Raw genomic sequence first — 27,812 nt, 5'->3', positions numbered from 1 at the left:
AAGTATAATTAAATTTTCCTTTCAAAAATAATTTGAGTTATATTCATGCCAACTATCTAATTGGTGAAACTAAATAATAAAACACTAAATTAAAATTGTTAGATATACATGTGCAAGTGAATAATAATACTCCCTCTGAGTTGATAATACTTGTTGTTTTGAACAAATGCACGGTCTAGTTGTCCGTGCTCACATAGGGTTAACTTATCTAACGAAAGCTAGAAACAATTCACCGGATGATATCACAAAGCAAATTATTGTGGTGCCACTCATTGCAAAATAAAAGAAATACTGAAGGCAAGACACAAGTCATTGGTACATTGGCTCCGCTCCAAATTAAGGAATACTCCTTCCGGCTAAAAAAGTTGATCCTAAAAACACAAGGCAAATTTAGAACTAGTAAGAAACTAAAATAAAATGCCCTTTAGTTAAAGTGTACCTAATCATTATCACTTACCCAATTAGCCAATAAAGTAATACGTATAAGATTCTTATCGGTATTAATTGCACCATATACAAAATACATAGATATCCACCAAGGCTACAAATGAAACAAGCAGGAGATTGAACTGCTACTTAATTAGCGCCAAACAATACAAATCTCATCATACACAAGTACACCACGCCTTATAAAACTTTAAAATGAACCAGAACACAAGTACACTTTCCACTTCATGAGTATGCAACAAGCATATCCATTGATCAATTATGGCTTTAAATATAAATATACCACCAGATGAGGGAGTTGAAGAGGCTTTACCTGAGACCTCAACGAACAAGTGGCTAAAGAAGAAAATGAAATACATGTTGATTATGAGGATGATCAGTTTGGAGGTGATGTCTAGGAGGCACCAACTATGACAAGCGAATGGTCTTTCATAGAACACATATGGGCGCCAACTATGACAAGCGAATGGTCTTTCATAGAACATAATGGCTCTAACATCGATTCATATCCATTGACCGTTGAGTAGACAAAGAACATATCATATGAAATGTATTTAGAGTTGTATGTTTCGTGCATCGCATAGGTTGGATGGCTAACGTAAACCCAAAATTATCCTCAGACACAAAATACTATATATATAAAATACTACTCAACATTGAAAATATCAGCTTGGCGCGCATGACTGTATCAATCAATGCCTACTAATATGATTCGTGTTATTGTCACTTTGTCAGTGTTAGTGTTAGTGTTGGATCCTTTCGCGAGGGGTGTATTTAGAAATCCGGTATTTGTTCAGGGCTAAACTCGCAAAACTACCCACCCCTCCCCCCCTCTCAACGACACGACATCCGCTTGTATTTCTTTCGTTTAACTTCGTTTTCTCTCCTCTTCCTCCTCCCCCCCACCCGCCTCGTCGCCGATCCGATCCGCCTCCGCCTCCGCCTCGCGGCCCGGCCTACCTGCCCCGCCGCCGGTGGTCCCGATCCGAGGTAAGCTTCGTCTCGTCTCCCTCTCTCGCGCTTCCCGTGCCCCGCCGCCGGCCAAAATCCCGCCGCGCCGCCGCTTCTCGGCCTGTTTACCGGCGGATTAGGGCGAGTCCGATCCGTGTGCCTGCGTCCCTGCGTTGATCTCCGTCCTCGCGAGAGCAGCCTCGCCGGCGTCCTGCTGCTTCCGCCGCATCCTCGCCGTTGGTGCCACCCGTGCTTTCCCCATCCCTCGCGTCGCGCCTCTCTCTCTCTCTCTCTCTCTCTCTCTGTGCGTTATCGTGAGCTTCTCTCGTAGATCTGGAGGCTTCTCTCTTTGCCTTAACCGAATTCGCAAGGTCCGCCCCCTGATTCAGGGGGCGCAGGGCGGAGAGATTGGCGGAGAGGCGTTTTCGTTGTGGGTGGATTAGGATGATAGGGCGATCGATCTCGTTAGGCTAATAATTTGCTTGATCCGATGAGGTTGATTGATGGTGTTTTACCTGCGTGCAGGTTGCTCTTGCTGGGCATCAAACATGGGTCTGGTGAAGGATGGCGCCGCCGATTTGGAGGAGGGGACCCTGGAGATCGGCATGGGTGAGTAACGAGATCGGATCCATTGCGTTGTGTCTTTATATTATAGCTTTTGCGTGATCAGTGTCCTGTGAGTTTTGTGTTTTGCTTCCGGGCTTCTGGCGGCGTACTGGCGTCATTGCAGCTGACCAGTGCCTGCATTGGCACTGGCATGCCAGATTTTTGTTATAAACAAAAGGACTCTGGTTAAACTTTTGAGAAGTTCAGCAAATTGTTTGTGAGGGTCCAATCTAAATGTTTGATCATTGGATGCTGTGGTAGCTTAGTACTCACCACCAGCCCGCTGAATGAATGGTGGAAATATTGGTGTATTGGTACTTAAAATTGCTGGTTATCCTATTTATAAGGCTATGCTCAGTCAGGTTTTGTTCAAGTACTTAACCTAGTGTGCCAATCATGATCAGCCCTGTTCATTGTCGGCGTTACATTGCAGTTTTAACTATGCAACACTATGTCATGTCCTCATGTCTTGGTACCATGGTTAGACCATGCTGTTAAGTTTACTTACTATATTGATTTGCTGTGATTTATAGCACATCTAAAAGTGCAAATTTCACAAAAGCACCACTCATTGTGGTATAGACACTGTTCCAGTTTTCCAGTCTTAGTCATAATGTTGTGATAACAGCAACTTTTGTCAAACGGCCTAAAATAAAGATGTTGCATACTTTCTTTTTTCAATTTGCAGAGTACAGGACTGTTTCTGGTGTGGCAGGACCTTTGGTTATCTTGGATAAAGTAAAGGTATGTGCTACTGTTCCTCTACAAATTTTCAACAGACTAATCTGGTAGCAAGTTATACTGAGCATTTCTTTCTTCATGTAACTATCTTCAGGGCCCAAAGTACCAGGAAATTGTAAACATCCGATTGGGAGATGGCACCACTCGCCGTGGCCAAGTTCTGGAAGTTGACGGTGAAAAGGCTGTTGTGCAGGTTATCATTTTTCTATTTTTATGAAATCTTTTTTCCTTGAGATTGTATTCAGATTTGCATTTACCCTATGGTAGTTCCATTATCCAGAGCACTTACATTTTATTACTGACTTACTTGATTTTCAGGTCTTTGAAGGCACTTCAGGAATAGACAACAAATATACAACTGTGCAGTTCACAGGAGAGGTAATTTCCTCTTATTCATCTCTTCCTCCTTTTATGTTCACTTACTGGTTACTTCCATAGTGATTTAAGTGTTCTAATAGGTCAATCACTTTGAGCTGGACAGTGTTAATTCGGAGAATGATTTCACTTTTGGTTGTAATTGATAAAACAAAGGAGTATTGACAAAGCACATGTCATTATGATTGTCGAGTATTGCACGACTTGAATAATCTATAAGTTTTTGTAGTTTATATCTTTTCCTTGTTTGCATGTAGCACTGAAGTAGCGGCATTGCTTATTATGTGTGGTAATTCTTTCTATAGGTCCTGAAAACTCCGGTCTCACTTGATATGCTTGGGCGCATTTTTAATGGATCTGGAAAACCCATTGATAATGGCCCACCTATTTTGCCAGAGGCCTACTTGGATATCTCTGGTAAGTTTTTGCTCAATTCAGGTGCACTGCTATTGAAGTTCATAGTTAAGTGCATGTCCTTTTATCAGTATGGATGGTGGTTGAACTTATATTTCTCTTCTGATAATATTAATAATGTCTTCCGATGTTTATTCCAGGAAGTTCAATTAATCCCAGTGAAAGAACCTATCCAGAAGAGATGATCCAAACAGGGATATCAACCATTGATGTCATGAACTCCATTGCTCGAGGCCAAAAGATTCCCCTCTTTTCTGCTGCTGGTCTTCCTCATAATGAAATTGCTGCCCAAATTTGTCGTCAGGCTGGCCTTGTCAAAAGCTTGGAGAAAGGCAAGCATGCAGAGGTAGCCAAACATTTCTCTCACATAAAGATAATCTGACTATTTGATGACCCAGTGAGATTCGGGCCCACATATATAGCTTAATAACTTTAGTTGTACATGAAATCCTACATAAGTTCTTGATTTGAACATCCTGTTCTTTCGACAATGATTGGATGTTGACATTATAGTTTTTGAATTTTTATGGAGAAAAATCCATATGGTATGCTGTAGAGCAATTTACCTGTTCATTTTTTTCCATGGAGACATTTTTTCATCGCTGAATCACTGCTTATTTGCTGATTGCTTTTAATCTCCAGGGTGGTGAAGATGACAACTTTGCTATTGTGTTTGCTGCTATGGGAGTGAATATGGAAACAGCCCAATTCTTCAAACGTGATTTTGAAGAGAATGGGTCAATGGAGCGGGTCACCCTTTTTCTGAATCTGGTACATATAGCAGACTTTTGAAGTTCTGATTCATTCATACCAATTTGTTATGCATGGAAACTAATTCTGCTAGTGTATATGTGCTTAGTTTCTGTATGGTTATATATGCATCCTTTTTAACAGAAGTTGACCTGATTGTTAAAGGTAGAACATATTTTCTAACACCAGGCTACTCTGTTTACAGGCAAATGATCCCACCATTGAACGTATCATCACCCCTCGAATTGCACTGACAACTGCAGAATATTTGGCATATGAATGTGGGAAGCACGTGCTTGTCATCTTGACAGATATGAGTTCATATGCAGATGCGCTCCGTGAGGTATTTTGCTTTTTATCTTTTATGATGTTGTATACTTTGTTTCTTTCTGTTTTATTACCTATTCTTAGACCTTAATTTTAAGGAATCATATACAAATTTGATGTCGTTACTTAACTAAAATGTCATCTGTCATCCGTTTGCTTGCAAATTTTCATGTTTGAATGAATTAAAATCATGAAAAAGCACATTTTCGAATACTTCGTAGCATGCATGGCACTTGTACAAACATTTGTGGCATCTAGACTGATCACTTTATCAGAAATGACACTAGCTTTGTTATGACAGTGAAAAGTTCATGCATTTTCATTTGATGATGTCACCGTTGACCAAAATGGCTAAATTTGGATGTTAAAGTATTCACGTTTCTATTTGCTTCTAACAGTGTGTTGTGGTTTTCTCTATCTAAAATGGTAGTATTGCATTTTCCATGTTATATATCTCCTTTTATGTTCGACTGCAATAAATGATAAATTGCTGAAATTTTATTTATTCTCATTGGCACTAATACAACACGGTAATTGTGCTTATATGTAGGTATCAGCAGCCCGAGAAGAAGTGCCAGGTAGGCGTGGTTATCCTGGATATATGTATACTGATCTGGCAACCATATATGAGCGAGCTGGGCGTATTGAAGGAAGATCAGGCTCCATTACCCAAATTCCCATTCTAACAATGCCTAATGATGGTAAGTGACTGTGTTTGTTGATTTATTTCAGTTTTATATCACCACCACAAATATCTTGAGTATTCTATAAACATGTTGTGTATAAGATTTTTCCTGAAGTATGTGAAGAGTATCATCATATCAGGCGTATTACCTGCTGCAGCCTTCTACTTCCCATTTTGTGTATTAAGATTTTGTCTACCATAGAAAGTAGTGTGCATGAATATATGCACTAGCCCAGCATGAACATCCATGAGTTGGATGCAAGTTACTTGCGTTGGATCTTTACCATTTATGTTATTACCTACTGTGTGCTAAGTCTTAAACAATAAATATGTTTAAAATTGTGCTGTTTCATCCTAAACAGATATTACACATCCAACTCCTGATCTTACGGGGTACATTACCGAAGGACAGATATACATTGACAGGCAGCTGCATAACAGACAGGTACTTTCTTTTCTGTTCTTTTATTTGTCAAGTAGTAGCAAAGATTTTCTTGGTAACAGTAACTGGCTGCTTCATACTCCACCTCAATATAATGACACATGAATGTAACTTATAGATCTTCTATATTTTTTTACTCTACCTCAATATTTTCTTGTTACTTTCAGATATACCCACCCATCAATGTCTTGCCATCTCTCTCTCGATTGATGAAGGTGAGATTGCTTATCAATATAAATTTCACATAAACTGGTCTCATAACAGTTACATGCTACAATCATTTCCATTTGCGTTCTAAGAACTGTCTAATAATTCTTGCAGAGTGCTATTGGTGAGGGTATGACCCGTCGAGACCATTCAGATGTGTCTAACCAGGTAGTTTATTTGGACTCCATACATTTGGTTTCATTTAAGCTCTGGCACATACTTACAGTGGAGCTCATTTATGCTGTTTCATGTAACAGCTTTATGCGAACTATGCAATTGGAAAGGATGTCCAGGCCATGAAAGCCGTTGTGGGAGAGGAGGCGCTCTCTTCTGAGGATCTGGTTTGTCACTAATAACTATTGAAATAATCCCATGCTGATGTCCCTTTTAGAAGTAAATTTAATATTCTGTTCTTTATCTGCAGCTTTATTTGGAATTCCTTGACAAATTTGAGAGGAAATTTGTTACACAAGGAGCATATGATACAAGAAACATCTTTCAGTCACTTGACCTGGCATGGACATTGCTTCGCATATTCCCTCGTGAGCTTCTCCATCGTATCCCTGCGAAGACATTGGATCAGTACTACAGCAGAGATGCTACCCACTGATCTATGTTCAGTAAAATCAAATGTTTTCTCTCAAGTGCAGCTTGAATAAATTGAGATGTTTGAACTTGTGGCCTTTTTGCTGTAGTTATATATAGTCCGGTCCTATTCTTTCTGTCGGGTGAGCATAATTCGTTCGTAGATCACTTTGTCACGGCAACTTCTGTAATATTGTGCCATGTATCTTTAAACTATCACACTTGAGCTCTTTTTGGTTTTCATTCGCCAGAATTGTTAGCAAGAGCATTGTAGGCCAAGATGCTCGAACCTCCAACTCTCCAAGGCACTGGCTGTATCTACTTTTGTGAATGAATAAAGATGGAACAATAAACTGCGATGAAATATACATGTTGTACAATGCGGGTTCTGAAAAATAAATATATGCAAATTTGGTACGCTTCAATTAATCTTTATGGAAATGCTCCTGTGCTCTTTGGCTATTTGTGCAAAATGAACGGTTTGAACCCTGGTTGATGTTTAATAATTCTGACCATCAACTTTATATTAAAATAGGTTTATAAAATCTTACAAGTTCATAATATTACGGTGATACCTTTTGAGGTAAATTTATGTATGTTGTTTCTTTTATTTTTAAACTAAGTATTATTAGGAGAAATTATTGATAGGCGTAATTCTAAACTTCTTAACGAGTTTTTGAGGCAAATCTACATGTGACTGGAAGGAGTACATGTTTTCAAGTTTCAAGTGCTCTTTCATGTTTGTAATGAATATATTAAAATAAAGACACAGCAGCTTGAAACTAACGGCGAGTTTCCTTTGCTGTGTACACAAGATGGCGAAATCTGCCGCTGCAAGTCAAGTTCACTTTGTGTTCGTCCTTTCCAGATTGTTTATGTCACTTGTAGCTTAATAATACGAGTACAAAATGAACTAGAATATTTTTTGTACGTACGAGAATATGAAGTACTTTAGTGCTAGTATCCTACAAGTCCTACCATATAAAATGTGCTATTTCATACTCCCTCTATACTCGTAAAGAAAGTTGTTTAGAACAATGCTTAAGTCAAACCTTGAAAATATAAATCATGAATAACTCTCAAGTTATTGAGTTTAAAAATGTAAAATTTATGTGATTAGATTTGTCTTAAAAAATACTTTCATAAAAGTATACGTATATCACTTTTCAATAAATATTTTTATAGAAACAAGAAGTTAAAGTTGTGTTTTGTAGACCGTGTCGCTGTACAAAACGACTTCCTTTTACGAGTACGGAGGGAGTACCAATTTAGGTATGACTTGTGATCTTGCTATGTCGGACTTGTTTTCCAAAATATATGAGAAACCCAGATCATGAATCAAAATAAAAATCAATGTTATTTAAAATCATGTTTGTTACATTATGATGCTACTTTAAATCACATTAAATTCTAAACTTCAAAATTGATTGAGTACTTGTTCACTATTGTTTGAATTTTCTTTTAAACAAAACACACATATCAAACATCAAAACATCAATAGTAGATGAAGACATAAGAGACTTGTCTGTTGGATTGTGGATGATCCAATCGTTGGCGTTGGATTTAGGGTTTAAAGATTTGTCAAAGAACTAAAGATGGTGTCTAATACTACATGTTTCATGTAGGTTGATTGTTGATGTCCTTTCCGTAGGGTTGGGAACTAAACCTTCCAACCCGCAAACGGAGTGACTCATTAGTATATGGTTAATTAAGTATTAGTTTTTTAAATGGATCAATATAATTTTTTAAGCAACTTTCCTATAATTTTTTTATAGAAACATACCGTTTAATAGTTTGGAAAGCATGTGTGCACGGAAAACGATAGAGATGAGTTAGGAAAGGAGGGAAATAAAACAACCATAAGGGCATGTACAATGGAGACCATGCTACTAGTGGTCTCAACTTTCCACATAAGATAAGACTATAGAAAAGCCACTATGTCCACAATAGAGATGACTGTTGAGTATATTTTGTGTTTTAGGTCCTATCTATTTATGTGTTAGCCCCCATGATATTTGTTATTATAAAAAATCAACTATTTAGACCAGAAAACAACAAAAAGAAATACATAGATACCCTAATCTATATATGACCCACTGTCAACCTCTATTTTATTTTCTTTTCCTACCCCCGCTTTCAATGGCGAATCCCGCGCAAAATGGAGGGGGTGCACCACTATTTTTAGCGGTATACTTGCTTCGTTCCTAAAAAAAATTAACTTCTGGCTACAAATTTAGATATAGCATATGTCTAGTTTATTGGCTAGAACTTTGTTTTGTATGGGATAGAGGGTGTATATTTTTATTATATACTACCTCCGTCCCAAAATGTAACAACTTTTGGCTATAATCTGGACATACAGTTGTCTAGATTCATAGCTAAAAATGCTTATATTTTGAGACGGAGGGAGTATGCAACATACAACGCTATAACAATACCAGTACAATTATTACTTTTAGCTTCGATAGTTTCACATAAGCAAGAAGAGTGATGTAGGAAATAAAATTCTAGCGATAAAAGTGCTTGTCAAAACGGGAAACCCAAATGATAATATTGGTTAGTATGTTCAGTGACAAAAAAAAAGATTTGATGAGGTAATTAAGGTATAAGCTTGATGAGGTTAGCTGCTGGGCATCACGCATGGCCCCCCTGTGATTTGATTATCAGCTTATAAGCATGCGGTGGCGGCGATATTTGTTATGGCTACGTCTGTGAGCATATACGCTTGTGTTGGCTACTTGCTCGTTGTCTTGCTTGGCTGATTGTTTTGTCAAGGGGTACCCACTGTTGTTCCGAAGGGGGTGCACCTACGGTGGATATGGGCTAATTACAGGTTAAATGTTTTTCTGAACCGGGTGCCTAGGAACCCCCCTCCATCAATGTAGCTTCACCCCTGCCCGCTTTAGCCGTCACATCCCCTTCTCTCAACGCCGCCACTTCCTCTTCCCGCCAACCACGCCACTTCTTTTTCGCCACCGCGCCGACGTTGCCTCCTCTTCTGCTGTAGCAGCGGCGCTCCCCCTGCTCCGCAACTTCTCTTCCACCTCCGACTTATCTCTCTCATCTTCTCTGCGAGCGGCAATGGTGGAAGGGCCACGCATCACTGGTTTCCCCCTCATTTGCGAGCGGAGACAGCGAATCCCAATGATGGTGGTGGAGCGGTGGCATCGAATCCCCATGATGGCGTTGGATGTGGCCACCAGCCTCTCCCCTCCAACCCCCTTCTCGCAGTCGACGGCCGGCGAGCTCGCCAGATCCGACAACCTTGGTGGGGGAGTGGCGATGCGAGCACGATGACAGCGGCGGATTTGGCCACGAATTTGCCGGATCTGGTGAGTGGCGAAGCGACCACAACGGCGGTGGTGAGCGGCAACGACGACCACAGCAAGTCCTCCTTGACCTCTCCTTTTCCCCATGCGCGTCACGGGGCTCCAGTTCTTCTCGATGCATGACCACAAGCAGTGGTTTCGCACCTCTCGAGCTGAAGGATGCCCGGGCAATTGTGACCTCTACAGGTACGACAAGGGTTCGTGGAACTATGGTCCCCACTGTCACGGGTGCTCGGCTCCGATGTGGAAGCTTGAGAGCACATGATAGGATGAAGCGTCGTACATGGCCTAAGAAAAGTTGGCAAATCTAACCATCTACCATAAAAAAAAATAATCATTCAATATAAAAGAACCCTGTTAAAAGAAGAATCCAAATGTTTTTAAGTACTACTAGGTGTGTTCGGGAGGGCTGGTTCCCAACTCCCTCCACCTTGTTTTTCGTGCACACGCTTTCCAAACTGTTAAACGATATGTTGTTTTTTAAAAAAGTTTATATACAAAAGTTGCTTAAATTATATTGTTTAATTTTTTTAAAAAATAACTACTATTTAATTAATCATGCGCTACGAGTACGTGCTGCCGAACACGTTATCTTTACCCATCCCCTACGATCTAGTACACACCCCCGCATGCTCCTCTCTCTCATAAACTCGCATCTCCCGAGTCCCCACCTCACCGACCACCACCACACCTCGCCATCCTCCTCCCTTGTCGCGCACACTTCCCCACTCGCCTCCGCCTCCCCCCCCCCCCCCCCCCATGGCGATCGCCAGCGGCACGGGCTGCTGCCGCGGCCGCCGCCTCCTCCTCGCGGCGGCCCTCCTGCTCTCCGCCGCCTCCCCCGCCCGCGCCTTCTACCTCCCCGGCGTCGCCCCGCGCGACTTCCAGAAGGTGATCCGATTCCGAACCTACCCTCTCTCCTCCCCCTCCTCTTCGGATCTAGCGTTAGGAGGCCCCTCCCGCCCGTCGGTGGCGGCGGATCTGGCCGTACGGGGAGGCGCGGGTCGCAGATCTGGCCTCGGCTCGATGCCTTCGTTCCCCCCCCCCCCCCCCCTGCATTTCTGGAGGATTGTTCGCGCGTGGTTTAGGGTTTTATGGGAGTGGCGAGTGAAATGGTGAATATCCGGACGAATGGATGGGTTTAGGTTCGCGTGTTTTTTTATTTTTCTGGGCTACGATACGAGGGGGTTAAGGGAGAGCATTTCGCGAGAGGCAATGCCCATCTCGCCTTTGATTGCCTGTGACTTATACTTTGGTGAGATAGCTTGTATTGGTGTTGGAATAATCTGTCGTACTGTATTTTTGCTTTTTGGTGGTAGGATCATCTGTGTTTAGTTTAGTGTAGACTGTAGAGCGTGCAAAGAATCCAGAGGTAGCAATTTTCATGTAGGATGACCTAACGTAGAGTTTTCCATTTTGAATTCATGTAGAGGCACGGATACGTTATGGGCGTTGTTTGGTTGGTGCTTGATTTTTCCATTTTGTCGTGTTCGGATTTTGTATTTACTGGTCCTATAACCACGTTTGTGTTTAGGTTGCGCGGATACGACAAAATCACCAGTAATTGTTTATGTTGGCTGATTGGGTAATATAGTTATTACTGAGTGTAATATTAATAAAATGGAATAACAAAAACTGGAGAAACAGACCTGAGCTGAAGCATATTAAGGAGTTAACTTTTGGTAGTGTGATTGAAGTGCCCTTGATAATATCTCAAAACATGTATAATGTGAGAAAAGTGGATGGTGATGGGTAGAGTTGGTAGGGTCAAAGGTGCCAACTATTAGTAAACGTGTACCTTATGAGGCATGAAAAAAATTCCATTTAAGCCGCACTATAGTTGTCGCATAAGATGGCCATTTTAGAATGTCCAAGATTCTGTAAAACTGTCATGTTTATCCTGCGATGTCTTTCCATCCTGCATAACTGGCATCTTTAAGCTCATATTTGGTCTTGTTGAATGTAGTTCAGATGAGTATAAACTGTGTATTCTATAATGATAATCCTTATGGGAAGCATGACACACGTTCTTGATTGAAGAAGTTTGACCTGTAGAACAGTTCATGATAGTAGTCCTAGGTTGGCACTTTCTAGTCCAAAATGTCCAGTTACAAAGGGAATCTGGAAGACATGCCTTATATTTTTTATATATCTTACTAATGTTTGCATGAGATGTGATCAAATTGAGATGATTGTCCCATGCTTTATGTTTGTGCGATTCCCCTCATTATTCTGCATTGACAGCAGCTATTTTGTTGCTAATTTATTTTGAAAGGTCAGCTAACCATTCAATTTGCAGGATGATGAGCTTCAAGTTAAAGTCAATAAGCTTTCGTCTACGAAGACACAACTTCCATATGACTACTATTTTCTGGACTACTGCAAACCTGAGGCAATTAAGAATAGTGCTGAGAACTTAGGGGAAGTCCTTCGTGGGGATCGCATTGAAAACTCTGTCTATAATGTAAGGCTATTACTTTTCTAATTGCTCTAGTTTCAACACAAAATGATGCTGCTTGTAGGGCTAGGGAGCAGTGGAGCTTTGCCACTTACTATGCAAAACTGTTTGTTCATTAGCTATAGTTTAACTTTGTCAACTCTTGTAGTTCAAGATGAGGAGGGATGAGACCTGCAAGGTTGTTTGTCGATCAAAGCTTTCTCCAGAAGCTGCAAAGAATTTCAAAGAAAAGATTGACGATGAGTATCGAGTGAACATGTATGCTGTAAATTTTCACCTTGTTATTTCTAATCAGCTATATGTTCAGCAGATACATTCAAAATACAGCAACTGAACTTTTTTCCCTCTTAATAACCTTTTTTTCTCAGGATTTTGGATAATCTCCCAGTTGTGGTGCCTAGACAAACAAGGGAAGGAAGCCAAACACCAAGCTTCGAGCATGGTTACCGAGTTGGTTATAAGGTGAGTATCTCGCTAAGTCAGTTGTTTAAACTTCAAATGCTGATCAATGGGACTTCATCAGTTTGATGTTTGCATATAATATTGCCAGCTCAAGGATGACAAGTATTATATCAACAATCACTTAAGTTTTAAAGTCTTGTATCATGAAGACTCAAACTCTCCTGATGCTCGTATTGTTGGCTTCCATGTGATTCCTAGCAGGTATTGTATACAATTCCATTTAATCTTATATTTATATTATCAGTTCCTACAGTTTGTCCTCTGCTGCTTACATGTTTTTCTTATTGTAGCAGTTCCTGCTATGGTGAAATTGTTAGGTTATTTCATTATGGTTTATTTTCATAGTTAATCAGCGTGAAACCATTGCAATATCATGTATGCTCATTGTTTTTATTGTTTTACTGATTTGCAAATGAGTCTGGGATGTAGATGCAGATATTAGGAAAAAGTATTCCACTATTCTATGCAATTCTGTTTGTACGAGGTATAATGTCCCTTTTGCTTGCCTTTTTGTTTACAGCATTAAGCATGAATACAGTGCTTGGGATGACAAGAACCCTACAGTGCAAACTTGCAATGCTAACAATAAGATAACTCCTGGTAGCCACACGCCTCAAGACGTGGTTCCTGAAGCATATGTTGTATTCTCTTATGATGTTACCTTTGAGGTAGAGCTTCCTTCTGAAGACTCTTTTGATGAACTACTTGTTCCCCTCGATTTGATTTATTTGAATTGAACTGTTGCAGGCTAGTGAGATCATATGGGCATCTCGTTGGGATGTCTATCTTCTTTCAAGTGATAGCCAGATCCATTGGTTCTCAATCATTAACTCACTGATGATTGTCCTTTTCCTTTCTGGCATGGTAGCCATGATCATGATGAGAACTCTTTACAAGGATATTGCAAACTATAATCAGCTTGACAACCAGGATGAGGCCCAGGAAGAAACTGGGTGGAAGTTAGTGCATGGTGATGTCTTCAGGCCACCTGTCCACTCAGGCCTCCTTTGTGTTTATGTTGGAACTGGTGTGCAGTTCTTTGGAATGACACTGGTAACCATGATGTTTGCGCTACTTGGATTCTTGTCCCCTGCAAACCGTGGTGGACTAATGACTGCTATGGTCCTTCTGTGGGTGTTCATGGGTGTATTGGCAGGATACACCTCATCTCGCCTATATAAGATGTTCAAAGGCACTGAATGGAAGAAAATCACCCTCAAGACTGCCTTTATGTTTCCTGGTATAATCTTTGCACTCTTTTTCTTCCTAAATGCCCTGATCTGGGGTGAGAAATCATCAGGTGCAGTTCCCTTTGGAACAATGTTTGCTCTGTTCCTCCTTTGGTTTGGCATCTCTGTGCCGCTAGTCTTTGTTGGAAGTTTCTTGGGCTTCAAGCAGCCAGCCATTGAGGACCCAGTGAAGACAAACAAGATTCCCAGGCAAATTCCAGAGCAGGCATGGTACCTGCAGCCAGCTTTCTCAATACTTGCTGGTGGCATATTGCCATTTGGTGCTGTCTTCATCGAGCTCTTCTTCATTCTGACATCAATCTGGCTGAACCAGTTCTACTACATCTTTGGCTTCCTCTTCATAGTCTTCATCATCCTCATCGTTACTTGTGCTGAGATCACAATTGTGCTCTGCTACTTCCAACTATGCAGCGAGGACTATCACTGGTGGTGGAGAGCATACCTGACTGCTGGCTCTTCAGCACTGTATCTTTTTGCTTATGCCATCTTCTACTTCTTCAACAAGCTGGAGATCACGAAGCTTGTTTCAGGCATTCTCTACTTTGGTTACATGCTGATCATCTCGTATGCTTTCTTCGTGCTGACTGGTACCATTGGCTTCTATGCTTGCTTCTGGTTCGTGAGGAAGATATATGCTTCTGTGAAGATCGACTGATGAGACAGCTCGAAACATCATCTGCTACAAATGTGATACAATGGTGTCTCCCAATTAACATATATAAATGAAAGTGGGATGTGAGACCGGATTGGATGGTTTTTGGTAGAACTTTTAGTCTGGTAGGAGGTAAGAATTGCCTGATGTTCAAGAGAGTTCTCGATACTCCCTGTAGCGTGACATGAATTTTGTAACTCTGAATATGTTTGAGTGCTTCTTGTAATATCCCATGTCTCTTTATCTTACGGCTTCACATATTTCTTTGTCTGGAGATTCGAGGCATATCACATTCGGAGATACTCCACTAGCTGCAGATTTGCTTATGCTGGGTGTCCACTCTTTGCCAGCAACACCGTGTAATATTTTTGGTGCACATCGCAACAACATTACATAATCGTCTTAATTAGCAAACATGGACATTATTTCTTAGTTACATGATATTATTGAGTATGCATATGACCAAACAATCTAAACCACTCTTCATCAGTAAGTGATCTTATTTCGCAGTGGCCAATCACAAAGTTACGGCAAAAATGACATTTATCCGGAATGGGCATGCTGAGGAAGAGCTCATGGCGCCGGCGCCGGCGACGGAGGAAGCGGCGTTGCCGGGGTGAGCGGCGTGGCGGCCGTCCTGGCGACGAGGCCGCACGCCATGGCGTCCTTGGGCACGTCGAGCTCGTGCATCCTGTCCTCCCCCTCGATGAAGACGACGCCCATGCCCATGTGGAGGTGCGGCTCGATGTGGCAGTGGAACGCCCACGCGCCGGTGTTGTTGGCGACGAACCGGAGCGCCGTCCACCCGTGCGGGAAGACCACCGCCGTGTTCCGCAGCGGCGGGTCGGCGGCGTTGAGCCCCGCCGCGTGCGCCGCCGGGTCGTACCGGCCGTCGCCGTAGCCGAGCACCCAGAAGTCGTGGCCGTGGAGGTGCCACGGGTGCGTCTCGCTCACCTCCTCCCTCAGCATGTTGGCGTTCTGGAGCACCACGTCCACCACGGCGCCGTGGCGCAGCCGGAACACCCTGTCGCTCGCCGTCGTCGCGTTGTTCGCCGGCGGCCTCATCACGTCGTAGTCCTCCGGGAACGCCGCCGGCGGCTCGCCGGACGCGTCGAACGCGCTGTCCTGGAGGCCGTGGTGGAAGGCGCCCAGGTACGGCGTCGCCGGCAGCGTCAGGGACACGTTGTTGATGGACCACCTGTAGCGCCCGTCCATGAGGTTCTGCGTGTTGAGCAGGAAGATCTGCCGGTCGGCGGCCGCCGGCGGCGGCTGGTTGGTGTCCTTGCGCGCCCTGATGCTGTAGGTGAAGGCCTTGCTGCGCTGTGTGTCGTTCCACGCCGGCGTCACGGGGGGCTCGCCGGCGGGCAGCTGGAGCGACGGCGCCGCCGCGTTGCCGTTGCCGTAGCTGAGGATGGCGAGCGCCGGCACCGTCTTGGGGTGGCGCCCCCTGACGCCGACGGAGATCCAGTAGCTCGCCGGCTTCTGGTCGGCCTTGAGGAGGACGGAGTAGCTCTCGCCGGAGTAGATGTCGATGTCGTCGACCACGAACGGCTCCACGTGGTTGCCGTCGGCCTCCACCACCGTCATCTTGTGCTGCCAAAATTTTTACCATTTTGCAAAATTTCTTCAATTTCATTGAAATTGTTAAAACAAGTCACATCAAACTACTGTTGAAGATGATGACCGACACTCATTCATATATTTTCGACCGTGATTAAATCAGTATACTTACATTTATGCTCCCTTATTACATATACATCATGATAGTATACGTGCGTCTTTCGTACAATCTAAAAAATATAATCCATAAAAAACATTGAATTATCTTACCCCTTGAATCTTGACGTTGAGGAGAGAAAGGGAGGTGGTGCTGGCGATCCTAAGGCGGTAAGTCTTCCCCTGCTGGACATTGAACACGACAGGGGCGCACTGGCTCCTGGGGCAGTACGGCCCGCACTCGCTCCTCCTCAGGCACTTCTCCTGGTCACTGCACATCTTCTGGTCGTCGACACAGGTTTCCACGTTCTCGTTAAGGAGCCTCTCAAAGCTCTTCCTCGTTGGCCCCAGTGTGCACTCGAACTGTCCTCTCCCATTGATCAAGATCGTCTACAAAATTGCAAAACTAACTGTTAGCACTCACCGGTATAGATGGCGGCCTGGACCAGGCATGGGCTAGGCACGGCCCGAGGCGATCGGACCGGCACGGCACGATCGACACTTCGGGCCGTACCATGCTTGTCCACAGACTGCAACCCAGGCCCAGGTACGGCCCACCAGTAGTCGGGCCGTACCGTGCCGGCCTGAAGGCACGGGTGGTCCATTATGCCTTCTTTATCGATATGGTTCTCTATCACCGGAGATGGCGGCGATGATGATGATAGCGGCGATGTGTTTTTTATTTACCTGGGGCTCGCCAATCCACTCGAAGTGTCTGTCCTTGCCGTCGAGGCCGGCGGCCTGGGCGTAGACGTTCTGGTGCCACCAGTCGCTGAGGAGCATCATGGGGAGCTCGCCGCCGTCGTCGTACTGGTGGCGAAATGGCTCGGGCTGCTCCGGCGAGTCGAGGACGATGAGGGAACCGTACAGGCCCGCGGCGCGCTGCATCCCGAAGTGGCCGTGGTAGAAGTAGGTGCCCGGCTTGTCGGCGACGAACTTGTAGATGAACGTCTCGCCCGGGTTCACGGCGCACTGGGATATCGATGCCGTCCCATCCGCCCACGGCGTGCCAAACTGCATGCGTGGTAATTGATTTTACATCATTTTTAATTATATTCTAGAACTATAAACTCGTAGTTGTGTAGTAGTTTAGATTGCTGTTATAGTAAGTAAAATGCATGACCTTTCTAGTTTCTACTCAGTTTATGTTGTTTTGAGTAAATTTATAGTTCTTTGAGAAGAAAATGAGAGGTACTATTGTTTACACAGTTAAGTACAAAATTGACCACTTCTCAATACTACGAGAAGATAAAAAAAAAAACTATACTTCAAAAGTTATTAATACCTCTCCATGCCTCTTAAGAATCATAATTTTTCTTCTTAAGTTTTAGGCTGTGCTCGAGCTGGTTGTGCATAAAAGGAAAATATAAAAGCAGAGTAGGGCTTATACTCTGTTACAGTGTAGGGCTTATACTCTGTTACAAAGTTAAGTTAAACTACGATTTTTTTTCACAAACTGTATTTTTTTAAAAAGAGAACAAGTTATTCTAAAGCAAAGTTGTTTCTCGCAACTTCGGAAGCGACACTGATGGTGGTGCAGTGTGGGTGGTTCCAGAATCCAGATAGACCCGCTTTATTAGTTTGTGCCTTTTCTTTTCAAACACACGACAATTTACTTTGAGCTTTCCCTGTTCAAAAATAAAATCTTCTTCGTGTTTTCCTGTTTTAGGGGTTGCTAGAAAACCAGTGGCCAGTTCGAGACGGTGACACTAGATTAATAAAGTAAATAAAATTATATGACTAATGATAATGATTAGTTGATATGTGAAAGTAGATTGAGAAAAAAAGAGAAATAATTATGATTCGCTGAGACTAAAGAGAATCCATGTACTCCCTCCGTTTCACAATGTAAGTCATTCTAACATTTTCCATATTCATATTGATGTTAATGAATACATATATATTTATCTAGATTTATTAACATGAATATAAATGTGGGAAAAGTTAGAATGACTTACATTTTAAAACGGAGGAAGTATATACGTTTGTCAAGTTATATCGATAAAGTTGTTATATTTTAAGATAAAATATTATGTTTTAATAAAAAGTTAAACACAAGAAGTTATTATATTAAACATAAGAAGTTATTATATTCTAGTATGGACCGAATAACTATATACTCTCTCCGTCTTAATATATAAGGGATTTTGGGTGGACAGACGGTTCAGATTCGTTGTAATAGGATGTGTTCCATCCACCCAAAATCTCTTATATTTTGAGGTGGAGGAAGTATAACGTTGGTTTCGACTTGAAAAAAAAAGAGAAGTAACTGTATGATTGTAAAACTTTGTCCGGTCACTATGCTACCAGTGTACTAGTACCTGTCTGATGCCGTGCCAGTGGATGACGACGCCCTCGGTGTGCATCTTGTTGTTCATGGTGACGCTGATCACGTCGCCGGCGCGCGCGGTGATGTTGGGCCCCGGGAACCTGCCGTTTATCCCGATCATCACCCGCTGCTGGCAGTCCGGCGCCCACAGAATGTATTCCACGTCCCACGTCACCTCCACCGTCGCCGCCGCCATGGCGGCGGCGGCGGCGGCGACGAGCAGCTGCACGGCGGCCGCCATGGCTGGCCGGCTCGATCTCCGAGGAGGAGGAGGGGCCAGTATAGTGAGTGGTGTGTGTCACGAGGCTCTTGGAAGTGAGCTATGCTACACTATGGGGAGGCCATGCTTTCTTTCTTTATATATATAGGTGTGCCCAGATTAGCTGCATTGGTTATTCATGTTTTGTGATGGGTAATAAAATTAAGTAGGGTGTAAATTAAATTTCTGTTATGTTTGGAAACATGCTGATATGGGAGATTCCTTGAGCATGAAATTTTCTGCTTGTTTGTAGTACTTGGTTGCTGTGTAATACTCTTTCCGTTTTAGGTTATAAGTCATTTTAATTTTGGTCAAAGCTAAACTGTTTTAAGTTTGACTAAGTTTATAGATAAATATAGTAATATTTATAATACTAAATTAGTTTCATCAAATCAATAATTGAATATATTTTCATAATAAATTTGTCTTGGGTTGAAAATGTTACTACCTTTTTCCTATAAATTTGGTTAAAATTTAAAGCAGTTTGATTTCGACCAAAGTCAAAATGTCTTATAACCTAAGACGGAGGAAATATAATATAATATACACTAGTAGTAGCTTTTCTAGGTTTTGCTGTAGTAGATTTTTGCTGAATTTCCTGCGTATAATTGTAATTGTTGTATGTCGTTGTCTTTGATGTTGATGGGGCCTAGACCGCACAAACACGTACGGCCTCCACAGGCACATGGAATTCTTGCACGTGGAGTAGTGGAGAGATATATTTAGGTGAATATATCTGGGAAAATATCCGGTAAAAATCATTAAATTAATAAGTGAAACCATATGAAAACACCTAAAAGTTTTTAAATTTTGTGAAAATTAAAGAATTATAAGAGATAGTACAGGCATGCATGGACTATATTACCACAAAATCTTAATAAGTACTAACTTTTAATTAAAAAATAATTTTAAGATGAATAATACCTTTTTTCTTCAAATGAAGGTTAATTGGGCTCAAGATTTCATGCCTATACGTATCTCTAGGAATTTTCTTTAGAAGATTGAGAACTTTAAATCTAATTTTGATGAGTTTTTATTTATTCGATCGTTTTCACTTGATATTCCTCGTGTGTGGACATTACTGACCGATAACGTCTTAGTCTTGCTCGTTCGTCCATGGGGGCAGCATGCCCCTAATATAATTCCAAAGTTGTCAATTATGTGTCAGCAATCATTGATGAACAATCACTACTGGAGAAACAGTTTGTAATTCTGGTTGGGAGCCCCTGTACTCTCGGTTTTTTAACCGGGGCTATAAATCCAGAACTAAAGATGCCCATTTTTAATCCCGGGTGAAATAATCAGGAGTAAAGTTGAATCTTTACACCAACTGGGATTAAAGAGAGGGTAGCGGCAGTTCTGATTGGTCCCCTTTTCTTTTTTTTTCATTGTTTCTTTGCTACTTGCTAGAGTTAATCCTTATATTTTCTCCCAAATCGAGTACCACACATATCCCCAAATCAAAGTAATATCCCAAATCATTCACATCACAAATCCTAAGTTACTCATACACAAATCAAATACATCACAAATCCTAAAAAAATTACACACAAATCAAATACATCACAGATTATACATATCAGATCCATGCAATGAATCACAAATTCTAAAAAAAAAGAAATTATACATCTCGGTGAATCACAAATTATATAAAAAAAAGGGAGAGGGCGCTCGGCCTATGCATGCGCGCGCCTCCCCTCCCGCCAGCTGTCGCCGCCCGCCACGGCCGCCACCTGCCGCCGCTCGCCATGGCTGCCGCCTGCCGCCTGCAGCCCCATGCGTGGCCCCGTCGGGCACTGCCGTGCGCGGCCCCATCGCCCGCTGGCCGCCAGCTTGTCGCCGCTGTCCGCCGGATGGGAGGGGAGGAGGGGGAGAAGAGGGGAGGGGAGGAGGAAGGAGAGGAGGAGAGGGGAGGGGAGGAGGAAGGGGATATAAGGGGTAGGAGGAGAGGGTATGATCCGATCTTATTTAAATATCTCGGTGAGGAGGAAAGTCTCGTCTGGGACTTAACCGATCGGAGATGGGAGAGGAATATTTAAAGATGGATTTTTACTCCCGTTTGATAATACTAACCGGGATTAAAGATCCAAATAATCTCTACTCGATTGGTAACACCAACCGGGACTAAAGATCAAAAAAATTTTAACCGGGACTTAAAAACAATTTTTAGTCCCGGTTCTTATTAGAACCGAGACTATTATGGAAATCAGCCGACCCAGCAAAGATCACTTCTCCAGTAGTAAATGTGCATATATAGGCCCTGTTTAGTTCCCAGAACAAAAACACGCTGTCACATCGAATGTTTGTACACATGCATGGAGTATTAAATGTAAGAAAAAAACCAATTACACTGACTGCGTGTAAATTGCGAGACGAATCTTTTAAGCCTAATTGCGCCATGATTTGACAATGTGGTGCTACATTAAACTTTTGCTAATAATGGATTATTTAGGCTTAATAAATTTGTCTCGCATTTTTCTGGCGGAATATATAATTTGTTTTGTTATTAGACTACGTTTAATACTTCAAATGTGTGTCGGTATATCTGATGTGAAAACCAAACCTAAAAGTTTTCCCCAACTAAACAAGGCCATAGATAGTAGTACCATAATACCAGACATTCGTTCTAAATATAAGAAGTTTTAGGATTAGACACGAACATTAAGAAATCAGTTGAAATTCAATCGGAGGAGGTTATGATTGATTGAGAAAAGAAATAATTGAATAATTTGAATGGTGAAAGGTTGTGATTGGTTGAGAAGAAAATATAGGTATATAAGTTGTTATATTTTAAGACAAATTTTGAATGCTAAAAATTATTTTATTTTGAAACAAAGGGAGTAGCAAATTGTTACAATTGTAGGAATATTATCTTACATATCCACCTAAAGATGTACCATATATGAGCTAACTAGCTATTTGTTACTACTTGCAAAGTTACACGCACACACTGACGACACACATATATGGTAGCTATTGCTAAAGAAGTTTATAACCACGGTCCAGAAAAGGTACTCACTAACTAATGTGAATTTTGTTAGCTTTTAAGCTGGTCATTTCCCAGAGGAGTACGTGACTTATTATCCCATCTTTCAATATATCAAAGTGCTATACCCGATAACGGTATTTGTATAGTATAAGAAACATTGATGCCAAGGTATACGCGAGATTACAACAAAATAGACGGAAGATAAAAGAATTTTATACTGGTTTGACATCTCAAATAGGTATAATAGGCTGTGTTCTTCTCCATGGGTTCCCAACCCACCTCCCTCGTTTTTCGCGTGTACGCTTTTTAAACCGCTAAATGGTACACGTTTTATAAAAAGTTTATATAAGAAAGTTGTTTTTAAAAGTCATATTAATCTATTTTTTTATTTTTTATAGCTAATACTTAATTAATCACATGTTAATCTATCACTCCGTTTTTCGTGCGGAGGGGAGGGGTTCCCAGCCCCTTCAAAAGAACACAGCCTTAAGTTAAGCTAACTAATCTAATGACTTGGAGTTGGTGGCTAGCGATCGATTTCCTCCTTACTGATTCTCAATGTGGTTCGTGGCTAACTTATGATCGACTTCCTCCTAAGGAGTTTTGTATTTATATGGATATGCAACTTCTTATCCAAGTAAAACTCGGGGAGCTTTAATAGAATACGGATATATATAAGACATTGCTTTCCTTGGTCGAAGTCCGATACCTTTTATTTCCGTGGAAAGAGTTTTCTTTCTTATCTATTATATTCTCTTATAAGCATACTTTATATTAGGTATGTGGTATGGCGGTTAGGAATTCAAATATAGAAGATTTACCTAATCCGTAATACTGACATGATATATTCTTAATCCTTTTCCAATGACATAATTTATTGCACTACAAAAATTATTTTGATGACATCCTTTTATTTATTTGAAGACACGTCTGTGAAAATACACCCGGGATTCTAGTCACGGGTTGCATGTAGCTAGACAACCCAGGCCTAAAGTCGATCATTACCAACCCAATAGACAACTTTTTCTAGTTTCCATCAATAACCTTGCAACCTTACTAACGAAGTAGCCATTTAACAAAGAGAAAAAAATATATATAAGACTAAATTAAATTAACAAGCCTAAAGGAAAGTAGCTATTTTAGTCTAATCCTGAAAGTAAAGCCTTGTTTGGACGTTTAGTTCGTTCAATATATATTCTCTTACAACAACAGGTTTACAAACACTCGAAAAATTAATGCACCAAAAGAATTATAAATTAGCTTTCTTTTACTTTACGCATTCTCATATTACAACAAACTTCCTTTTGTAAACACTTAAAAACCAATATTAAGCTTAATTAACATATAGACGTTTGTCTCTTCTTCATTCTATCTATTTCATATCCATAAACTCATCTTATCAACTGTGTTCGGTAGTAGGCGTCGGGAACATATAGGGCCCTACCGGCCGTACGCGTGGCACGTACTGTGTACGTAGCGTTTACATCGAGCGCTGCAGCCATTTCGCTGTAGCGAGACAGCGCGTGCCGGATCTTGCTGCGATCCGACGTTGTAAGGTAGCGCTAGCTGCTACTGTACCTGTGCAGCGCTAGACGATGTGGTACTGACGTGTCGATCCCCCCCTCGCACAAAAACCATATAAGCAGTTGTGGACAATCTTAGTTGTGGACAATCAGTTCAGCACTGATTCAATGTACTTATATATCTATCTATGTTATGTCATGCATCTCACTCAAACTAAGTCCAAATTTAACCAATCCATCAAACAAAAAGAAATTAAGATAAATTCAACACGGGTTTGCTATCTCGCGCGCGAGATTCATGTGGCGCACACTCGGAAACACATGCATGCACACCAGCTCACCCCTGCATATTCATGCATGCATGCACTGGTTCTTTTTCTTTTCTTTTCCTTTTTTTAGTTTTCATCTTGATTGTTTTGGGAATTGGGATATATTGGAAGCTATATATATATTTTTTATAAAGTGTACGGGCGGTCCTTAGACTCTTGTAGGGGTATGTCATCTAGGTCCCAAATCGCCACAACCCTTTTAGGATCCTATGTGGCGTTAACGTGGCATGCCACACGTACATGACGTGGCATTATTTTGACTGACAAATGGGACCCATTTAATTTTTTTTCCTTTTTCTTTTTTTCTTCTCTTTTTTCTCTTTCTTCTCCTTTCTCTGTGACCCGTGCATAAAAAGGGAAAAAAAGAAGAATGAGAAGAAAATGAAAAAAAAAGAAAAGAAGAAAAAAAAAGAGAAAATGACACGTCGTGTCCATGTGGCATTGCTACATCAGCGCCACGTAGGATCATAAAGAGGATGCGTCAATTTGAGATCTAGATGATACACTTTGACAAGGTCTGGGACCTGAATATGCATTTTAAGAGTTTAAGTACCTATATAACACAACCTTACAAGTTTAAGGACCGCCAATACACTTTATTTTTTTTTGTTAAGAGTACATTTGGTGAAACACTAACTTCTAACTTTAACTCCAGAAGTTGGGTTTGGAGTACAGTTGTGGAGCAGACTAAACTCAGCTTCGCATCCCTAGTTTATTTTGTGAGAATGCTTCACCCAGTTCCACTCCCATGTTAGGTGGTGATGAAACTGTTTGGCTGGACTCTAGCTCTAGTAGGGGTGGAGTTGGAGCTATAACCGTGCCAAACAGAGCCTAAAATTTGATTAATTTTTTCACATAGTTCAAATTTAAAATTTTTAACTTAATTTTTAAAAACTTTCAAGTTAAATTTTAAAACTTTCAGTTCACATTTGAAAACTCTCAAGGTAAAATTCTGGAATCTTTCAACTTACAATTTCAAAAATTTCAACTATTTTTCCATAAAGTTTCAAGCTAAAATTTGAAACTTTCAACTCAAAATTTTAAAACTTTCAACTCAAAATTTAAAATTTTGAACTTAAAATTTAGAAAGTTTCAAATCAAAATTTGAAATTTATAACCTAAAATTTGAAAACTTTCAACTCAAATTTGAAACTTTCAATTCAAAATTAAAAAATTCCAACTCACATTTTAGAAAGTTACAACTCAAATTTTAAAAATCTTTTAACTACAAATTTAAAACTTGTAACTACTATTTTCAAATCTCAAGTAAATTATTTAAAAAATAATGGTAAGCACTATCATCAGTGTTAATAGCGCGTGTTTCACAAGCATGTGGAGGGGGCACAACCGCTGGCACACGTGTGGACTAGGAGCTCCCCATATTCAATTTTAATTTGTCAATCACAAATTTTCACTTGTTAAATGGTGTTATTAGATAGTCACCTGATCGTCTTGAATTTGCTACGGGTTAGATAACTGATATTTTGCAAATCTCAGTCATCTGCTTGTTCCGTACATTACAAATTTACAACCATTGTACATACGTGAATGTCACGCCCATACTAGGTTTCAATAATCGTCAATCTGTGGACATCGACTACACTACACTAGAGTTAGATCTTGCACGTGCGTAATAAGCTGGTCAATGCCCGTGATCTATTATGATTGGTCACCACTCACCACAAAAGTCTCGATAGTCACTGCCATCTACAACTGTAAGCATTCAGTCCATATTAAACATCCTACTCATTAAATTTGAGCGACAATAACATCCACTACTTCCAAATCCTAATATGTAAATATGTATACAGGTTAAAAATCCTACGTAAATACTATATTTTCCGATAGACACCCATCAGGTGGCAATGATGAGACGTCACCGATGTGACATCTCCTCATTGACGCCGGCTATAAGGTGCACCCCTTTTTATTTTTACGGGTGCCAAAAATCTAAAAAGTATTTAGTATTTTAGTAGATATTTATACATGGTCCAATAGCTCACAAGATTTCTACAATATCACTTCACCCAAAGTCTTCTTACCACCTCACCAAAAAACACTTGTTGTCTTGGAAGTAATATTGTTCTATTAAGACTACTCTCATTCGAAATGTATAATCCATATTTAACACTATAGATGAACTAAAATAAAAAATTTTGCCAACTAGTATAAATTATATATCTCATCTAAATCTACAAATTTTATATAGATTTCATCTCCATCCGAGATCATTTAGAAATATCAAAAATTCACTCCTCCAAATAGATCCGATAACTTATAACACATATTCGAACATCCAAACAACCTCAAATCAAAACGTCATCAACTACAAACAAAGATGTAAATCACACCGAGAACTACAAATTTTATATATTGTTCGTTTCATCCAGTTTCATCTGAAAAATTTAGGTACAAAACACACATATATGAGTAGTGTTATTATAGGTGCCCTTGTTATTGCTAAAACCGACATTTGTGGACCCATAGGTGTCGATTTTTATCGAGAACCGACACATATGCGATGACCATATTGCTGGCCCACAATAAAAATCAGCACATGTTACGTCGCACTCATAGATACTGGTTTATTATAAGAATCAATACATATATGGCATCCTTATGCTGTTTTTCTAAAAAAACCGACAATTATGACTTGGGGGACAGGGGACTATTGGTGCCAGCTTTTTATGAACCGGCTTCAATGAGTGACTATTTGTGTCGGGTTTTATTTGTAGATCCATAGAAAGGTGAGGAAAACCTCATATGTGTCGGGGCTTTTATGTACGGACATCTATGATGACGTTTTCTATTAGTTTTTTTTTTATTGTGATAATGGGTCCTGCCCTTTTTGTCCATGTTGCACATGCCCATATGATTCTAATTTGCCAGTGTGTACTACCAACCACATCACTTGCTATCAATCATCCTAGCCATTTAGCCAATTGTTACAACTTAGTTACTGTTGACACATGCTGTTGCTAAAACTTACTAATTATACTCCCCTGCTTTGTGTTACACCTGCCCCTGCGTTTCTGAAATAAATATTATAGGATTTAAATTATATACACAATATAAATAAGCAATTTGAGGCACCATTTGTAATGCATAAAAATATAAGCATTTTCAGCCAATCATGTGCTTAAGATGAGAATCCAATTTTTTAAAAAATTTAACAAATGAGATGACTAAAAGAGATTATTTTTCCCTTAACTTTATTCTTACTTAAATATATTTAGAAACAAAGGGAGTACCTTAGTTGGGACTAGATATGTTGAATCCCATAAGTCGGCTAATTTTATGTTTAGTCAATTTTACTATATGAACTATTTATATATTTGTTTCCCCTGCCAAGACCATGACTTTTACACCCATTCATGGACAAGAGAAGTTGTAGCAATCATAAATGGGGCCAACGATTTAATCAAACCTGATGATTGGATTGTCACGTGTGCAGTACGTAGGACCAAAACCACCCCATACTAGGATGGGTGTTGTATTTTGCCTAGATTAAATAGTTCAGTGGAGTAATTTGTCTGGTTTCGTACTCGAGGGATAAATCGTATTTGTGCGGTTAATCGGACTTAATCCATATAAATAAAAGAATTACACATTTACATGTGAGAAGATAAATAAATGCCTAGCCATTCTAATATGTGAGGGTGATATCTACCTTTTGCTCTATGAATAACCAAGGCAAATTATGCTAAAAACACATATTTGCATAGTTAGAGAAATGATTGGTGACTCTTGTGGATGCCACACACCTTCGTGGAGATGATGTTGCGACGTTCCTTTCCTTATATGTGTCATAGGGCAAACACTCCGGATGAAAATCTGGTTTCGATTGTCACAGTGATGGTGACATTCAAGATATCGTAACCTTTTTCAAGGCATCGTGTTGGAGGTTCCCTTTTCGTGCAGTATCCTTATGGCGGTGTTCCCGTCTGATTAGGTTTGATTGGTGGTGATAAGATTTAGACGAATGA

At 40.7% G+C, this 27,812-nt stretch overlaps 3 protein-coding genes across 3 annotated transcripts; 2 read left to right on the top strand and 1 right to left on the bottom strand.

Moving 5' to 3' along the window:
- Window positions 1–1,287: 1,287 nt before the first annotated feature.
- On the top strand, window positions 1,288–6,894 carry LOC127776665 (V-type proton ATPase subunit B 1). The gene is made up of 15 exons (XM_052303173.1): window positions 1,288–1,437; window positions 1,924–2,007; window positions 2,693–2,748; window positions 2,840–2,938; window positions 3,064–3,123; window positions 3,426–3,537; window positions 3,675–3,880; window positions 4,177–4,305; window positions 4,490–4,627; window positions 5,162–5,312; window positions 5,659–5,741; window positions 5,906–5,953; window positions 6,060–6,113; window positions 6,203–6,286; window positions 6,370–6,894. The coding sequence occupies exons 2-15, from the start codon at window positions 1,947–1,949 to the stop codon at window positions 6,553–6,555; spliced, it is 1,467 nt and encodes a 488-aa protein (XP_052159133.1). The 5' UTR covers window positions 1,288–1,437; window positions 1,924–1,946; the 3' UTR covers window positions 6,556–6,894.
- Window positions 6,895–10,570: 3,676 nt separating this feature from the next.
- On the top strand, window positions 10,571–14,937 carry LOC127776867 (transmembrane 9 superfamily member 7-like). Its single transcript, XM_052303437.1, has 7 exons — window positions 10,571–10,750; window positions 12,159–12,323; window positions 12,466–12,575; window positions 12,686–12,779; window positions 12,868–12,980; window positions 13,300–13,447; window positions 13,527–14,937. Exons 1-7 carry the CDS (start codon window positions 10,619–10,621, stop codon window positions 14,682–14,684), a joined length of 1,920 nt encoding a protein of 639 aa, XP_052159397.1. The 5' UTR covers window positions 10,571–10,618; the 3' UTR covers window positions 14,685–14,937.
- A 107-nt stretch (window positions 14,938–15,044) lies between these two features.
- LOC127776868 (L-ascorbate oxidase-like) lies at window positions 15,045–19,056 on the bottom strand. Its single transcript, XM_052303438.1, has 4 exons — window positions 18,719–19,056; window positions 17,085–17,411; window positions 16,512–16,787; window positions 15,045–16,274 (listed from the first exon to the last, which is right to left on the bottom strand). The coding sequence occupies exons 1-4, from the start codon at window positions 18,965–18,967 to the stop codon at window positions 15,255–15,257; spliced, it is 1,872 nt and encodes a 623-aa protein (XP_052159398.1). The 5' UTR covers window positions 18,968–19,056; the 3' UTR covers window positions 15,045–15,254.
- Window positions 19,057–27,812: the final 8,756 nt, after the last annotated feature.

This window comes from Oryza glaberrima, chromosome 6, assembly GCF_000147395.1.
Source record: "Oryza glaberrima chromosome 6, OglaRS2, whole genome shotgun sequence".
Classification (NCBI taxonomy): domain Eukaryota; kingdom Viridiplantae; phylum Streptophyta; class Magnoliopsida; order Poales; family Poaceae; genus Oryza; species Oryza glaberrima.
The sequence above is the reverse complement of the archived record's forward strand: the minus strand, read 5'-3'. Positions and strand labels throughout refer to the sequence as shown.

Excerpts from the sequence above, each read along its gene's own strand:
- LOC127776867 (XM_052303437.1), top strand. The coding sequence starts at position 10,619 with ATGGCGATCGCCAGCGGCACGGGCTGCTGCCGCGGCCGCCGCCTCCTC. Across the intron at positions 12,324-12,465 it reads TTGAAAACTCTGTCTATAAT|TTCAAGATGAGGAGGGATGA; the intron begins GTAAGGCTATTA and ends CAACTCTTGTAG. Across the intron at positions 13,448-13,526 it reads CTTATGATGTTACCTTTGAG|GCTAGTGAGATCATATGGGC; the intron begins GTAGAGCTTCCT and ends GAACTGTTGCAG.
- LOC127776665 (XM_052303173.1), top strand. The coding sequence starts at position 1,947 with ATGGGTCTGGTGAAGGATGGCGCCGCCGATTTGGAGGAGGGGACCCTG. Across the intron at positions 2,939-3,063 it reads GTGAAAAGGCTGTTGTGCAG|GTCTTTGAAGGCACTTCAGG; the intron begins GTTATCATTTTT and ends CTTGATTTTCAG. Across the intron at positions 5,313-5,658 it reads TCTAACAATGCCTAATGATG|ATATTACACATCCAACTCCT; the intron begins GTAAGTGACTGT and ends CATCCTAAACAG.
- LOC127776868 (XM_052303438.1), bottom strand. The coding sequence starts at position 18,967 with ATGGCGGCCGCCGTGCAGCTGCTCGTCGCCGCCGCCGCCGCCGCCATG. Across the intron at positions 17,412-18,718 it reads ACTGGCACGGCATCAGACAG|TTTGGCACGCCGTGGGCGGA; the intron begins GTACTAGTACAC and ends CCACGCATGCAG. Across the intron at positions 16,788-17,084 it reads AGTGGATTGGCGAGCCCCAG|ACGATCTTGATCAATGGGAG; the intron begins GTAAATAAAAAA and ends GCAATTTTGTAG.